The sequence below is a fragment of the Schistocerca nitens genome, chromosome 4, assembly GCF_023898315.1.
Source record: "Schistocerca nitens isolate TAMUIC-IGC-003100 chromosome 4, iqSchNite1.1, whole genome shotgun sequence".
Lineage (NCBI taxonomy): Eukaryota > Metazoa > Arthropoda > Insecta > Orthoptera > Acrididae > Schistocerca > Schistocerca nitens.
In genome coordinates, this window is record NC_064617.1 from 190,977,188 (window position 1) to 190,995,440 (window position 18,253).

At 39.3% G+C, this 18,253-nt stretch overlaps 1 protein-coding gene across 1 annotated transcript in view; it reads left to right on the forward strand.

Annotated features, from left to right (window-relative positions):
* The window catches only part of LOC126251560 (iduronate 2-sulfatase), a 148,672-nt gene extending 147,700 nt beyond the window's left edge, over positions 1-972 (forward strand). Inside the window, exon 7 of the mRNA XM_049952077.1 lies at positions 405-972. Within this exon, the coding sequence (XP_049808034.1) occupies positions 405-746 (342 nt within the window). The 3' untranslated portion in view covers positions 747-972. The remainder of the gene's footprint in view (positions 1-404) is intronic.
* The last annotated feature ends 17,281 nt before the right edge of the window (positions 973-18,253 follow it).

The following is an 18,253-nucleotide window of genomic DNA, read 5'->3' on the forward strand; positions in this document are numbered from 1 at the left end:
ACAGCTTGCCTGATAACAATGAAGTGTTAAAATGAAAAATGATGAATGAATTGTTAATGAACAGACACCATAGCTCCAATCCAGTTGTATATATAGTCGACTGGAGTGATGAATGCATTCCCTAGGGAAAAAACAAAACTAATTATACAGAAAATCATTGATTACAAAAAGAACTGTTTTCAAACTGCAGACGTATTATTTAAAACAAAAAATATCATAATCAAGAATCTGAAAAAACTGAATGGTAAAATTCTGTTTTAATGTGATTTGTTGTTACACTTCAATAATGATCATTGGAACTACTTTGCTACATGTCATACAAATGAAAGTGATTTCATATTTACATTTTCTGATTGGATTTTGATGTTGGGCAATGTCTAAGTTTAATTTGAACTGTGTTCCAGGGGCAGTTCACAACAAGGAGGAAAGCAGCATTTAGTCAGTATCCTCGTCCAGGAATGTATCCAACACTAAAACCAAACAGTGACAAACCCCATCTTTCTCAAATTGAATATATGGGTTATTCTCTCAGGACACACACACATCGCTACACTGAATGGGTGTATTTTCAGAAGCAAATTTTCCAACCTGACTGGACAAAAGTTGTTGCAAGAGAACTGTATGATCACACAATAGACCCACTGGAAGACCTAAACTTGGCCGACAGACCGCAGCTCCATGATCTAGTGCACATGTTGAGTGCACAGCTCCATGCTGGCTGGAGACATAGTCTTGCCACTGAATGAAAAACGAGAAGGAAAAGGAAGCTACATCTAGCTAAAGTATCATACCACACACTTTTTTCCTTATTTTATCAAATTGTAGGTCAACCACACACAACTCATATTTCATTTTATGAGTTTGTTCTTTCATTAGTAAAGAGCACATCTTATGTTATAACAGATGTATTTGAGATTGAAATGTGAAGCTTATATATTTCTTACTTATGCCAATGCAACTGTTATCTAATATTTTGACAGTTTGTTATTCATTTTTGATGATGAATAAATACCAGAATGATAAAAATGACTAATTTATTAAAATACTTGTTTGATATAGCTATGATCGCCTAGTTTGTTTAAATTTTAATATAAACCTTCAGTTTCCAAATATATCTAATACAGGCTTTGGGCACAGTTGCAAGATAAATGTTTAATAATTTAGCTTTCTGTAACTTTTCTGATAAACTCATAATTCACTGGCAGCAAGGCTAGAAGAGAATGAATCTTGTTTTGTTGAAGTAAACAAGTTATGCCTCTTTTAACATATGTCTATGGGTGAAAGTCAGTGGCTTATTAAAACAGACACCAGTATTAAGTTCCACAGGTACATGCATTAATAGGAGAGAATATTTGTTAGTGTGTGTCTTCAAAGGATGAAGAGATTCTTTGAGACAGCTGCAAATATTCTTTTTTCACTCATGAGTAGCTGAATTGGAGACACATACGAAATAGCAAGTAGGAAATAGTTCAAGGCATGGATTCCCTGAGACTCCAAAACTACTGGAGAGTCATCCTTGACTACAAGTGATCAGCTACCACACTCATCTCATGAGCATGCTTCAGAGCTGACTCCAAGATGTATACATTTCATGTGACGGCATCTATTCTTGCTCAGTAGGTTGAATATCAAGTGATGTGAGGCCACTGAAGCTCCATGAAGACCATGGAGTGTTTCTCATTTGAATTTGATAAAAATTTGGAAGCACTTGAAAGAATTGAGATTAGGATCTTTTGTTAATAAAAGCTTTTTTATGGTGTTCTGACACATGTATGAAGTGCTGTAGTTCTGCTAAAATTGAGTCTGAAACCATAAACGTAAGCACTACACAAGTGCAATGAAAGATTGTCCGTTCTGTGTGCAACACAACTTATTGTTAACATCTTTTCTGGTCTAACAACTGCTGCTTAATTCACACAATCATGCTCTACATCTATCATCTGAAACTGCTAGTGAGGGTTTAGGTGGGTGGAGGGTACCAGGCCACAGAAAAATTTAATTAAAAAAATCATAAACCTTTATTTTAAATTTTAATTTAGCAAATACTACAAGTAATAGCAAAGATTATTTATGAAAGTTGAACCAACTTGACCAAGCTGTCTTGAAAACTTGAAATTAATAAGCATAACAGGGAAGATGTTAATTTGAATTCTTGCACAATATTAAATGTAATAATTATGAAAGACTTTAATTGTAGCAGTTCATAACCCAGTTCAGTTCCTGCCTCTGCTCGTGGACACAACTGTTCAAATGGTTGAATACAGTTTGATAATGCAACGAGAATGGAGAAAAGTGTACACTGTAAAATAGACACAAGATACAACTTGTTAATGCAAGCGAACATGGAGCAAAAGCAATATTGATACTAAATTAATCAGTTGATAAATTAATCACTGTGATTCCCGAAGCAGAAAAGTGATTTTGCTTTAATGTATCTCCTCTAATCAGTGAATGACTAACCTTACAGCTTAAGTCAATAGCTTAAAACATTAAAGTATTAAAACCATTCTAGTTCTGTTGCAGAAATGTTAAATGCATTTATAATATGGGTAGTAAAACTTTAACTGATCATCTAATGCATATAGTTTAGTCTACAGAAGTGTTTTATAAATATTTTCTTCTTTCTTTGGCACAATACAGAGTGAAACAGGTAGCATATAGACTAGAAACTGTGCATTGTACTGTTTACATAAAACTGTAATTCCTTATAACCACTTGCAAGAGAAATCATGGTATGTGACTGATGATTTAAAAAAATTAAAAAACTGAAAACAATTGTACCTTGCAGAATCTGGCTCAGCTAAAGAATTCACCTTTAGTTGTACTGGTAATATGCCAATGCATTAAACACATGCATTGCTCATCTTTATGAGTTCATCTGATTGACTTCTACAACATGCTTAAATTAGTTCCAAAACCTGTCCCAATTATCAAGGCGAAAATGCTGCAGATTGTAAATGGCATCAAAGAGCTTCATACAGAGCTGAGTCCACTGTATGCTGACCAGAACTTGTTTTGCTCCACTAGACCTCAGTCATATTACATAAATCACCAAATGATGCTGGATACATGTATATGTATTGTAGTTAGAACAGATTAACCCTCTGAAGGTAGCAGTCTGCTTAACTTTACCACTACATCTGATAGGCTTGTGGTGACTCAAATCAAAATCATCACTGCGTATCTTGTAGAAATTTGATTTAAAAGTATATGCTGACAAACAGCCATGCCATGCCATGCCATGCCATGCCATGCCATGCCATGTAGGCAGGCACTGCAATGCATGTTGGCATGCAATAATGCACAGAGATGACCGCAGTTGATCAGTTGCACTCAAGACAATACCAAACTGGCTCTGTCACTGAACTACAGTATTATTTTTAGTTGCCATTTTTTCACCAATAAAACTTCACAACATAATGTCTTTAAAAAATGGGCACTTCACATATATACAGGCTGTCTTGACCTAGAAATTGTTTGATGGTGCCACCTGCAGTATGAGCAACTTACCAAAAAATTATTTTCTTGTACAAAATTCTTTGTACCTACAAATCAAACAGTGCAACATTTTTTGGTATACTGTAGGTGTAGCCCAAAAATATTGTACATTTCTATGTAAATTAGTGTAAAGTGAACTTGTATTGGATGGGAGAGAGTTTTATGTTAACCTTATATTATATATATATCTAAAAACAAAGATGATGTGACTTACCGAACGAAAGCGCTGGCAGGTCGATAGACACACAAACAAACACAAACACACACACAAAATTCAAGCTTTCGCAACAAACTGTTGCCTCATCAGGAAAGAGGGAAGGAGAGGGAAAGACGAAAGGATGTGGGTTTTAAGGGAGAGGGTAAGGAGTCATTCCAATCCCGGGAGCGGAAAGACTTACCTTAGGGGGAAAAAAGGACAGGTATACACTCACACACACACACACACACACATATCCATCCACACATATACAGACACAAGCAGACATATTTAAAGACAAAGAGTTTGGTTGCCTCTTCACTTCCGCCTCGACTGACATCTCTGCCCAAACTCTTTGTCTTTAAATATGTCTGCTTGTGTCTGTATATGTGTGGATGGATATGTGTGTGTGTGCGAGTGTATACCTGTCCTTTTTTCCCCCTAAGGTAAGTCTTTCCGCTCCCGGGATTGGAATGACTCCTTACCCTCTCCCTTAAAACCCACATCCTTTCATCTTTCCCTCTCCTTCCCTCTTTCCTGATGAGGCAACAGTTTGTTGCGAAAGCTTGAATTTTGTGTGTGTGTTTGTGTTTGTTTGTGTGTCTATCGACCTGCCAGCGCTTTCGTATGGTAAGTCACATCATCTTTGTTTTTAGATATATTTTTCCCACGTGGAATGTTTCCCTCTATTATCTTTATATTATATATACTTATTTGTTGTTTATAGTGGATAGTTATAATTAAAGTTCAGTTACTCACAGAGGTCCAGTATGGGCTGTAATTATTGTATGGCAGTGAAACTTGGTCGATGAGCTAATGAATTAATGTGGAACTGATTTACTGATTTACTCTGGAAAAAATCTTATTCCAGTTTTGGCCACCAGGTGTAAATCTAGCACTGTACACAATTTGTGTGAAGGCATGATACAGTATGCATGCTGTCATTTAACAAGGTGAAATGTGACTCGACAGTATGGATATTGAGAAGAGAGACTGTGCACTGTTAATGAAACTGTTTTATGTGAATGGCAGCAATTATAGTGCTGCATTAAGAGAGTATCACCAACAGAAAGGTGAGAGGCCTGGTGTCATTAAATGGTTTAAAGTTGAAAATGAAATTTGAAAACTGAGATGAGCTTGGTGTGGCACCTGAATAGGGAGGTGTTCTATGCTGGTGGAAGTTATTGATGAGTTTGCTGTCATGAGAATTGTCTATCACATAGTTAACAGTACAGAAAGTATTGCAATCTGTTTTAGACTTGTACCCATACAGACAGTACAGAACCAGACAACGCAGCAACTGAAACCTCATGTTCCACAGCAGCATTCTGAATTTTTCCTTCGTTTTTCTGGCACGGATTGAATTTGATGACATGTGGCCGCACATTTTACACTAAAAGCTACAGTGAATACACAGCACTGCTAAAGTTTGAGTACTGTTAAACTGCGTATTGTGCCTGAAGGAACATAACACTCACTGTATGTAACTGTGTGGTGTGGATTCACAAGCAGCTTTATTCTTGGTCCATTCTTCTTTGGAGAGAATACACCCAGAGAGCCTGTCAGGTGTACTGTGACATCTGCACAATATTGAGACCTCCACATGAAGCATGTGATCCTTGTTTTTGAAGAGCACAGCTGTGTGAAAACTAATGTTTTCTTGCAAGATGGAGTACCGCCTCTTGTTACTCACCCAGTGAAAGATCTGCTAAATTCAGTGTTCCATCATGTAATCTGAATCCATGTGACTTTTGGCTCTGGTGATATCTAAAAGAATGCATTTACCTGGGATATGTTTGGTCTCTACACCTGATCTGAAGGCCAGTATGCAGGAACATGTTGCTCAAATTCCACCAGAAGTGCCATGAGCAACAGTTGATCATATTGTTTTACAGACGCAGCAACTTGTTGATGTCTGCAGTGCTCATACTGAACAAATTGTGTAAGGGGTGGTTAATAATATAATCAGCATTATGCTTTACTCACTTGTTTGACCTTTTCTGCATGTGGCCCATTCCTAATCCATCACATATGGGAACATTCCTATACATTTTTCTTGCATTCACAATGCCAGATATGTAACTGTTTTCAAATGTAAATTGGTTCTACATTACTGCATTAGTATATCCACCAAATTTTCCTGCCACACAGTAATTACAGCCTACACTAGACCTCTGTGAATAGCTGCATTTTAATTATAACTAGCGGGTATATGTTAAAGTATGCAAGTGTGTTGAAATATATAAATAAACCACAAAACTTTACTAGCCTACATAATTCTTTGGTATAAGCAGCACACCTTGCTGTAACAGGCAAAAGAAGCAAACCAGCTGAAAAATGCTAGTTTTGGAGCACAAAAAAGAAGAATATGCTCGTCTTTAAAAGTCTGTGACGGAAAAGTGGGGAACCAGCTGCCTCAAACCTTATTCCACCTTCCTCACCAACAATTTTGACATGCAAAAATATTTGTACTTTTTGTGCTGATGGAGAGAAGCAGAGAGGCAGTGGTAGTAGATGAGAGAGGAGAGGAGACAGTGATTGTGGCAGTGAAAGAGAAAGCGAGATGGATGAAGACAATAGCAGTGGGGGCCAAAGAGAGAAGAGATAGTGATGGTCAGTGAAAGACAGTAGCAGTAAAAGAGAAAGAGAGATGAATGGAGGTAGTAACAGTGGGAACAAAAGAGAGGAGACAGTGGAAATGAAAAAGAAAGATGAGTGGATACCATGCATAGGCTGGGGGTCTGAAACCGTCCAGAGTGGTGAACTTTAACATGAAAAAATTTTCCCACTTTCCCCCATCCCCTGTACCCATATGTACCCATGAAAGCCAATGACAGTGGGACAGAAAGCCAGTGAAAGTGCCAGAAAAGGAGACAGTTGTAAGGAAGAATGAGAGAAAGGGGTGCAGGCAATGACAGAAGCAGAGGTAAACAGGAGCTAGTGCCAACAAGGAAAAAAGGAGACAGTGGGAGGAAGACATATACAGGCAATGACAGTGAGAAGGTGATGCTGAGTATGAAAGCTTCACTACAGAAAGAGAATGGGTGAAAGGATTTAGAATGTTCTGTGTTAAAAGAGCGTGAACATGTTCACATGCCAAAACTTTGGTGACGAAGGCGGACTGAGAATTGAGGCAGCTGGTTCCCCATTTGTCTGTCACAGTCTTTTAAAGCATACTCAGTTTTTTTGTGCCCTGACAGGGGCATTTTTCAGCTGGTTGGTTTTACTGGTAAATTCGCTGAAGAAGGTTGTTGAATGTGAACACCAGGGAGACTTACGAGGCACAAAACCAGGTCATTGGCATTATGAACTGTCCCATCATATGATGCTATAAGACATTAGTGGTCCGCCCCCAGTAGCTGAGTAGTCAGCACGACAGTATGTCAATTGTAAGGGCCCGGGTTCGATTCCTGTCTGGGTCAGAGATTTTCTCCACTCAGGGACTGGGTGTTGTGTTGTCCTAATCATCATCATTTCATCCCCATCGATGTACAAGTCACCGAAGTGGTGTCAAATCAAAAGACTTGCACCTCGTAAACTGTCTACCTGATGGGAGGCCCTAGTCACATGACATCGATCGATAAGACATTAGTGAAAATAGGAGAAATAAGGCAGTGTTGTATCATTTCCCTCTCAAAATTCTTCACCATACTTTCAAAAACCAAAAGGTAAGTACAACCAAGAAAAAAATTAAAAATTCCAACAACAGAGAAAAGACAGTTTGGAGCATTATTAGGAATGACAGAATGAACTTAGTCACGCAAATGATATCCCTCTCTCAAAAAGCAGTAGCTATGAGATATATGATAATAGATTCAAATCACCAGATTCTCAATTCAGTTAACTCTCCCTAGCAGTAGCTAAAAAAAGGAACATTGAAAGCAGATCCATCAGGTTTAGTTAGACAAGCTTTGGCTACTTCACCAGCAGGCATCCATTGTATCCACTCAACTGTGAAGACAGATCACTGAGTGCATTATTGTAACTATTCTGGCTGTGATGGTATTTCAATGAAACTAGTGAATGTTAATTTATTCATCTGTCTCTGATTGGTAGAAAAATTTTGTATTTGTAAAAGAAAACCACAAGAATTTGGATGTTTTGCAGTACTGTGATACTGCAAAACATCAACATTTCTGTGTTTCTCTTTTACAAATAAAAAAAACAGTGAAATTTTTTGCTTACTTGGTAGTACCCCCCACTAAGTCAAGGTGTAGCTCCTGAAAGACTGAAATAGGCAATAGCAACTATTATATCCCATCTTATGCACCTGGGGGATCTGAATTGGTCGATGGGAGCATGGAGTACAATGCACTATTAACACAACTGCAGACAATTATCTTTTATGCGAATACTGATAAGATTAAGAAAAGAATGAATACATATCTCTCTGGTAGCAGTTGGCTGTACAAGTTCCTTGTTAACACGAATACTTCTGTTCTGTTATGAATGATAATTATGAAGTCCATAAGCCCTACCCAACAAATACATGAGAACACTGAACAGCCAATACAAGAACAAGCAATAAGGGAGCCAGAGAGAAGCAATTTTCATAATTTAAATGCATCTGCAACTGTACCTTGGACTGGGGGTTTCCTCACATGTTATTACTGGTGGTGGTTTTACAATGCTGAAGGAGGACCCCTTGGCCATGTTGGAGGTTGAGCGAAGTGCGGCAGTGAGTAGCACCGTGTGTGTTTCAAAGTGCGGTCAGTCGGTATGGTTGATACCACACCCCCTCCTTCCCCTTAACTATGAAGGTCTGGTGGGCAATGAAGATTACTTGGTGAGGCCTATGCCATGGATAGAGAAGAGGTTGGTTGCACAGCTGGGGGAAAAGCATACTGACCACGTCCTGATATTACACCTTGCAAGTGCCTGGGAAAGTGCCCCAGAAAACCAACAGCACAGGTATGAGGACTGGGGGTTCTGCAGTGGGTGCCTGTGACTAGCTGGTGGTGACAGTGTTGATGTCCATGTGGAGGGGACCTGCAATGTTGATGTATATGGCGGAAAAGGTGGGCAGACATTGTTTTCCATTAGTATAGCGGCCACGAGTGGGAGAACCTGCACAGCAGGCTGTGTAAGAGGATGGGTCACAGTGGGCAGAGGTTGGGTTTGCAGTGAGGAAATCTGAAACAGTTAAATCTACAGCAGGATCATTGAAATCACTGAACCATAGCTAGTTTTGATGGCACTGATGCATGTCTGTGCTGCCACAAATAGAATATTGCACTCTGCCAGCTGATTGGAGAACAACAATGCCAGATTCCCATAACTGCAGCTTGTTGTACACATGATAATAGGCTCTATCATTAGGGTGAAACTTCATTGCAAATTTCAAGGCTGTATCAGAGATATGAGGATGAAGCAAATACAACAAGGCCTGGTGGCATTACCCATGCAAATATTCTGCCATTGAAATGTCAAGAGCAGGCAAGTTGCAATAGGAATTCAAGAACATCAGCAAACCATTTTCACAAGATTGTGATGCATGAAAATTTGACATTTGCATCTTGAAAGTCCAAACAGAATGTTAAGCCTCACCTTTTGACTGCAGTAAGAACATTGCAGTCCTGACATGGTGTATTCAACTTTGTTGGCAAAATCGGGAGAACTCCTTTGAAGAGAAGTTTTTGGCAAACCTCCAAGAGAAAATATAGAAGTGAGCACCTTGATAGTGCTGGCAGCAGCTGCTGAATACATTGGAATAATGAAAGGGTATTAACAGTAGGCATTGATTATGATCAGCCAATGTGTTTGCCAAACGGGACCAGCAAAGTCTGTGTGGAGGCATTCCCATGGACTGTCAGATTGCAGCCAGGGAAGAATTTTCGGCATGTAGTAGACTTATTGTCTGCTCATGCATGGCAATGTGTCATCACATGTTCAATCTGACTATTTATATCAAGCCACGTACAATTTTGGTGCACTAATTGCTTAGTGTGAACTGCCCCTAATGACCTCTATGTAAAAGACTTAACACTTGTAGTTGCAATGAGATGGGGTTTAATACTCATTGGGTGAGTGAAGCAAGATCACATCATTTGGAAGAGAGAAACTGTTGTGTTGGGCAAAATGTCTTCACACTAAGGTGCTGGAAATATAATTCTGAGAGTACAGTCAACCCTTCCAGATGTAACATTTTAACAATTGTAGTGACTGATCAGCAATTGACCATGCTCCATTGCTCATGCAACCCACCATGAATCAAATGGAAAAGAATCCAGTGCCTACAAATCAGAAGAATTAACATATAAGCAGAAAGCTTGTGATGCATCAAAGGCCAAATCTGTGCTTATGAGTAAATGAGACAACTTGTCGGTGTTTGTGTGTTGCACTGTCAGGTGATACAGAATTTCATACCAATAATTTGACAAAAATAGTGACCAACATTGGAACTTTTGCACTGTATGGTCTGAAACTGGTTTTGTCAGATGAAACAGTACAGTCAATAGCTTATGGCCCATGGTCAGAAAAAACTTTCTGCCATATAGGTAATGACTGAATTTTGTGACACCATATGCTATTTCCAGGGCTTCCTCCATCAGCTGACTATAATTACTATGAGCACCGTTCAAAGTTTTGGAAGAAAATGTGATGAGATGTTCTGCTTTACCAATTCTGTGGATAAAACTGTCCTGATGGCATGTCATGAGGAATCTACCACCAGCACATGTGATTTAAGCATATTGTACTGCATGAAGCAAGGTTGATGAAGCTATGTGTTTTTCCGACTTTGAAAGAGTTGACCACATTCTCCTTTTCACTGAAATGAAACATTTTTATGCCTGAGGCAGTGCAGAGGCATGGTGATTTCTGACACATTAGGAATAACTTTATATCATAAGTCAATTTTCTGAGGACAGCTTGCAGTTCTTGTACATTCTTATGAGACGGCACTCTCTGAATTGCTCAGAAATGTTTAGTCAAAGGACAAATGCCATTGGTATTGATGAGACAGTATGTCCTAAGCACTCAATTATGGTGTTGAAAAAAGAACATTTCTGCAAATTAAATTTGAGACCTTCCTCAGTTAAAAATTGAAAAAGACAGCCCTAATTTTGAAGGTGTTGTTATAGTGTCTGTCCATAGATGATAATGTCATTAACATAATTAAAGTAAGAAAGCACCTTTGATGTCACTTGTATGAGAAATCTTTGAAACAACACAGGCATGGAAGCACTTCTGAAACACAGGTGTAAAAACTGAAACAATCCAACATGAATATTCATAACACGTATTTCCTTTGTTTCTTCATCCAATGGTAACTAAAGATAGGCCTCTGCAAGACCAATTTGTGAAAAGAATTGTCCTGTGAGGCAATTCAAAATTTCCTCAACTAGCATCACCTGGAAGGAATCAAACATTGTCTGCAAATTAACCATGCATCTGAAGTCAGCACAAAGATGAATCTTGAACAGTGACTAAGGTTGATGCCCTCTGACTCACCGAAACAGATTTCAAAACTCCAATAATTTCTAGTCTGTGTATATCTGCTGCAATGTCTTTGTGTAATGTGCGGCATCAGATGCATATGACAGAATTTGGGTTGTACGTTAGATTTCAGTGTAATCTGAGCCTGAAAATCTTTGGCAGATTCTAAAGTACCATCAATCAAATGTTTATATTTGGCACACAACTTTTGGATATTGGAATAGAAAAATTTTGCATCAGTGGCATGCACATCATCATGAATGTCTAATATGAAGGAATCAAGCATCCATGCTGAAAATATTTGGACTTAGGCCTGAGTGAATTATTGTAAAAGGCATTTCTGTACTCATGTGTTTGTATGTATCAGTTAAGTGGCATGTTCCAAGAACTAAAATGCTGTTGCAATTGTAGGCAGTGAGATGCAGACTTGATTTTTGCAAAGGTGATTATGGTATCTATTTGTTCATACATACCCAGGCTGTGCAATATGACAGAAGCTCTGGCATTCAATTGGAAAAGCATTGACTGGTTGCAAAGTTGCAATGTATCCTACAGTTATTGATGTCATGTTATGGAAAACTATTTTCTGCTGTTGTGTGCGCACAAGAGCAATTGTATGCTCTTTGAGGTTGGGAGGGCATATTTGAATTTTGCAAAATTCACTTCATATTCACTTGTGTACATTTTCTGTCTCCATTTTTCTAAACTATGAGCTGGAGGAGGAGAAGAATCCATACATGAAATTTTATTGATTTCCATATGTTCCAGATTTTAATCATTCCTGCATGAAACCGGGGGGGGGGGAGGCTTTCCTCTCTTTTGTAGGCAGACTGGCTTTGTATGTCCCTTGCAATGACAAAAGTTGCATTCAACTTGTCTGAAGAAGCAATGCTTCTGATCATAGGTGACATAGCATTTCATACATGACTTCACTTTGTAATCAGCTGAAGCAGATGAATTAGTATTGCGTCAGCATGGCAAATGCTGTCTGTGTTTACAGGAATGACTACACCATGCAGAGTTGTGGGGAGTAGGCCCAGGGTGTGGGCTGTTTGTCTCAAGTGAAGCAATAGCCCAAAAATTGAAATCCTGCTCTGATAAGTTTTGTGCTTCATGTGAATCAATAACTTTAAGCATGTCACTGAGGCTGGGGTTGTGATGCTTCAAAATTTCAGCCCTCAGTCTCTGATCTGAAAGCACTCACAATGCATTTCGTGCTGGTAAGATTTGTCACAGATGCAACTGAATTTATAGTTTCTAGTCATTCCCCTGTAATTCTGCTATCCATTCTTTATAAGACAGATCATTATGATGTTGGATGCAAAAAGAAAAGAAATTATACCACACAGCACAGCCAGGAATTTACAATTCCTAGTCATTTCCCTGCAATTCTGCTATTCATTCTTTATAAGACAGATCATTATGATGATGTAAGCAAAAAAAAATTATGCCACACAGCAGCAACATGTATCTAACAAAAAATTCAGCTAGCTTTGCTCTTATTACCTCATAGTACAGTGTTTGGGGCTTACTGAGGGAAAACAATTTCACTAGCACCTGGAAAATTAACACTCCTACACATGAAAAGAAAAATTCACAACATGATTCACATGTTATTGGGTTTTGAAGTGTTGATGTAGCTGTGTTATGTATTCCTCCAAAGTCTCATGTTGCTCATCAAACTATTGGGAGGGTGGATGCAGCAGCTGTGTTTCTATTGCCTTTTGCTGCTGGGCTGTCAACATTCTTACTTAACTATAGCACAGGCATGTCTTTGTATAAAGTGCACCAACCACAAAAATCATTCATGAAATGTTTTCACTGTTGCGAATATGGACTATCTTCAGCTGTATGATGGAATGACAACAATGAAAATTTGTGGTGGACCAAGACTCGGACCAGGATTTGGCTGCCTTATCATTTGGCTATCCAAGCACAACTCATGGACAGACACAAAATTCCACTTGTCCTTGTCTGGCACAAATTTTCATTGTCGTCATTCCATTATAGAGCTGATGGTAGTCCATATTCCCAACTGTGAATACATTTCATGTATTTCATGATGACTGTTGCCCGAAGGAACATTACATTATAATTCAGAATAACATGTTGTTGTTGTGGTCTTCAGTCCTGCGACTGGTTTGATGCAAAGGCACTGCAATATTGTATCACACAAATAACATTGTCTTACACTGTTGCATTGTTGTTTTACAAATGTGGGCCAACAGCCATTTCTTAATTGTTGCTTGAGCTAATATAGTGATAAGTACGGCTGTCATACATCCAAATGAGCAGTAGTAATATAAAATAAACATGCTAGGTGAGAAAAAAGTTACGATCCATTCAAGCAAATGACCAAGATTCTGAGTTAGCAACACCATTCCACAATGAGTCAGTTTTCTATGAGATAATTAGAATTAAATAAACAGTTGGCCGGGATATGATGCAACTGTGCTGTTTAATGCTTTGAGTGGATTATTAGTGTGGGTTAACATGTTTGTGGAAATGAAGTCATATAATGAAAATTCATTTTATTATTATTGTGAAAAGGAAAGTTGCTACTCACCATATAGTGGAGATGCTGAGTCGTAGATAGGCACAACAAAAAGACTGTCACAAATAAAGCTTTTGGCCACATTGATATTGTGGTTTTAGTTGCCTGAGACTGCAGTCATGCGTGTGAGTTGTGTGTGTGTGTGTGTGTGTGTGTGTGTGTGTGTGTGTGTGTGTGTGTTGTTGCTGAAGGCCTTAATGGCTGAAAGTTTTATTTGTGACAGTCTTTTAGTTGTGTCTATCTGCGACTCCACATCTCTGCTAGATGGTGAGTAGCAACCTTCCTTTTCATAATATTGTTACATTGCATCCTGGATCTTCCATTGTTTTATTTATTTTGTTACTGTTTAGTTACACTGTGATTTAGTTCATATAATGTAAGTTTATTTTATCATTGTCTAATTAAACTAAGGTTAAACTGTGATTTGGCTCATACCTAGGTAACATAAAGACAGTTATTCCTTCCCTGTGCACAAAGTACACTGTGTACCCGCTAATGTTATAAAAAATGATACACCCACTCAAGGGTTAAATACTGCACATGCACAAAATTCAATAAATAGAATCAGAAAATTCAAAGATATTAAATATGTCTCTTGTTCAATTCTTCTACTCCCGAATCCAGCTTCCAATCATCATGCCTTCCTCAGCAGATGTTATATCTCATTTTATGCAGATTTGGGATCTTAGTTGGTTGACATGAACATGGAGCACAATGCACTGTTAACCTAAACATAGAAAATTGTATTTTATTCCAAATACTGATAACATTAAGAAAAAATGAATACATATCTTTCTTGTAGCAGCTGACTGTACAAGTTCCTTCTTCAGACAAATACATAATTTCTGAATTATCGAGTCGGGCTTCATGTATGAATGATAATTACAAAGTCCATAAGGCCTGGCCAACAAATAGATGAGAATACTGAATAGCAAGTACAAGAACAAGTAACACGTGAGCCCTAGAGACTCATTTGCACAACTTAAATATATTCATCACTGGACTTCACTAATTATAACTGGCAGCACAACAGCATTGAGGCATCACCCCTTGACCACAGTGGCACTTGTTGGGAGTGTGACAGTAACTAGCATTACATGTATTTCAAAGTACAGTTGACCAACAGTGATCAATACCACAATAACATCTATTTATAAAAGTGACATCTAGTTATAGAGCCATTTCCTTCCTTCCTGATTATTGACAATTAACAATTGCTCAGATTAGTTTCCATACTGCCTGACCAAAAATGTGAAGCACCCAGAAGACGTGGTCAGATATCAGTGTAATTTCATATACTTACACAACATTAGTGGATATGTAAATGATGATGTTGTTGTTGTGGTCTTCAGTCCTGAGACTGGTTTGATGCAGCTCTCCATGCTACTCTATCCTGTGCAAGCTCCTTCATCTCTGAGTAACTACTGCAACCTACATCCTTCTGAATCTGCTTAGTGTATTCATCTCTTGGTCTCCCTCTACGATTTTTACCCTCCACGCTGCCCTCCAATACTAAATTGGTGATCCCTTGATGTCTCACAACATGTCCTACCAACCGATCCCTTGTTCTAGTCAAGTTGTGCCACAAACTCCTCTTCTCCCCAATTCTATTCAATACCTCCTCATTAGTTATATGATCTACCCATCTAATCTTCAGCATTCTTCTGTAGCACCACATTTTGAAAGCTTCTATTCTCTTCTTGTCTAAACTATTTATCATCCATGTTTCACTTCCATACATGGCTACACTCCATACAAATACTTTCAGAAATGTCTTCCTCACACTTAAATCTATACTCAATGTTAACAAATTTCTCTTCTTCAGAAACGATTTCCTTGCCATTGCCAGTCTACATTTTATACCCTCTCTACTTCGACCATCATCAGTAATTTTGCTCCACAAATTGCAAAACTCTTTTACTACTTTAAGTGTCTCATTTCCTAATCTAATTCCCTCTGCATCACCCGAGTTAACTCAACTACATTCCATTATCCTCGTTTTGCTTTTGTAGATGTTCATCTTATATCCTCCTTTCAAGACACAATCCATTCCGTTCAACTGCTCTTCCAAGTCCTTTGCTGTCTCTGACAGAATTACAATGTCATTGGCGAACCTCAAAGTTTTTATTTCTTCTCCATGGATTTTAATACCTGCTCCGGATTTTTCTTTTGTTTCCTTCACTGCTTGCTCAATATACAGATTGAATATCATCAGGGAGAAGCTACAACCCTGTCTCACTCCCTTCCCAACCACTGCTTCCCATTCATGCCCCTCAACTCTTACAACTGCCATCTGGTTTTTTGTACAAATTGTAAATAGCCTTTCGCTCCCTGTATTTTAGCCCTGCCAAATTTAGAATTTGAAAGAGAGTATTCCAGTCAACATTGTCAAAAGCTTTCTCTAAGTCTACAAATGCTAGGAATGTAGGTTTGCCTTTCCTTACTCTTTCTTCTAAGATAAGTCATAGGGTCAGTATTGCCTCACGAGTTCCAATATTTCTACGGAATTCAAACTAATCTTCCCCGAGGTCAGCTTCTACCAGTTTTTCCATTCGTCTGTAAAGAATTTGTGTTAATATTTTGCAGCTGTGATAGTTCAGTAGTTTTCACATCTGTCAACACCTGCTTTCTTTGGGATTGGAATTATTATATTCTTCTTGAAGTCTGAGGGTATTTCACCTGTCTCACACATCTTGCTCACAATGTTGTACAGTTTTGTCAGGACTGGCTCTCCCGAGGCTGTCAGTAGTTCTAATGGAATGTTGTTTACTCCCGGAGCCTTGTTTCGATTCATATCTTTCAGTGCTCTGTCAAACTCTTCACACAGTATCACATCTCCCATTTCATCTTCATCTACAACCTCTTCCATTTCCATTATACTGTCCTCAAGTATATCGCCCTTGTATAGATCCTCTATATACTCCTTCCACCTTTCTACTTTCCCGTCTTTGCTTAGAACTGGGTTTCCATATGAGCTCTTGATATTCATACAAGTGGTTTTCTTTTCTCCTAAGGTCTCTTTAATTTTCGTGTAGGCAGTATCTACCTTACCCCTAGTGAGATAAGCCTCTACATCCTTACATTTGTCCTCTAGCTTTTGTGACAGTGCCACGACATTTACAGTGCCGCCACAACAGTACACGCAAACGGCGATAGAGGTGCTCCGCAACTTGGCTGAGCGCGGGAGCGCCACCTAGGTACGAACGGCACCGGCCGCACGTCACGGCACGGCAGTCGAATAAGAGATACTGAGTTGTTATCATGTAACCAGCTATTGTTTCTAAGTGAGTGTGTTTGAATATCCAGGCAATTATTGGTGATTAAGGGTTATAACACTTTTTGGCGACGAGGTCGGATATTTTCACTGCGTTGTGGATTTGTGTGTTCGTGACGGGGCAGACATGGAACAGCTTATGCAAGCGCTCATTGAACAACAAATACAGCTGACGGCTGCTATTCAGGCACAACAAACACAGCTGACAGCTGCTATTCAGGCGTTGTCGACGTCGCTTACTCATCGTCTGTCTTCCTCTTCTCCGCCGCCATTCCCCCTTTACGACGAGGCTGCTGAAGACTGGGAGGATTATGAGAAGCGTTTGTGGCAACACTTCTTGGCTTTCGGCATTGTCGATGCTCCTATGTGTAAGTCGTTATTTCTATCTTGGATTTCCCCATGGATCTATCAGCTGCTATCTCAGTTAGCCCCTCTGCGGGAACCTGCCTCTCTGTCCTTCCAAGAAATGTGTGACTTATTATCTAACTATTACCAAAAAAACACCCACATCATTGCCACCCGTGTGGCGTTCTACCGGTGTCGTAAACAGCCCCATCAATCTTACCGGGCTTGGGCGGCGGAACTACACGGTCTGAGTAGGAAATGTCAGTTTGTCACGGCACTCATCATGATTCAATGGTTAGGGATGCTATTCTATGGCTTGCTCCTGATAAAGAAGTTTGGCGACGTGCCCTACAACTGCCAAACCCGTCATTGTCAGAAGTTCTAAGCATCGCTCAATCCTTTGAAGTGTCTCACGCTGCTGGTGCGCAAATACACGCGTGGTGTGATGTAGGCGCTGTACAGTCAACTTTCGACACGGACAATTTGCCTGTTTCACGGGAGAACAAAGATGTGGTGGCGGTTCACTCGCGTGAACAACGTCGCGTTGGGCCGCAACGCTCGCAGTGAAAACAGCAACCACAGAAGCAGGTTCGTTCCGCACTTCCTTCTTGTCCACATTGTTTCGTACAGCATGACAGGGCCGCATGTCCAAAACATTGGGCCACGTGTAATACCCGTAGGAAAAAAGGCCACATTGCTTCTGTGTGTCAGTCCCCTAAAATTCCTGTAGACGAGGATGAGGCATCGGAAATGGATGTTAACTGTGTGCTTTCTCAAACAAATAAGTTGTTTGTTACTGTTCATGTTCTGGATAAAGACATTCGCATGCAAGTGGACACTGGCTCTGCAGTAACTCTCATTAATTCTCGCACGTATTTGGAGTTGGGCTCCCCTCCCTTGTCTCCAGTTACGCAAAATCTGAGAACTTATAATAAACAGAAAATTCCTA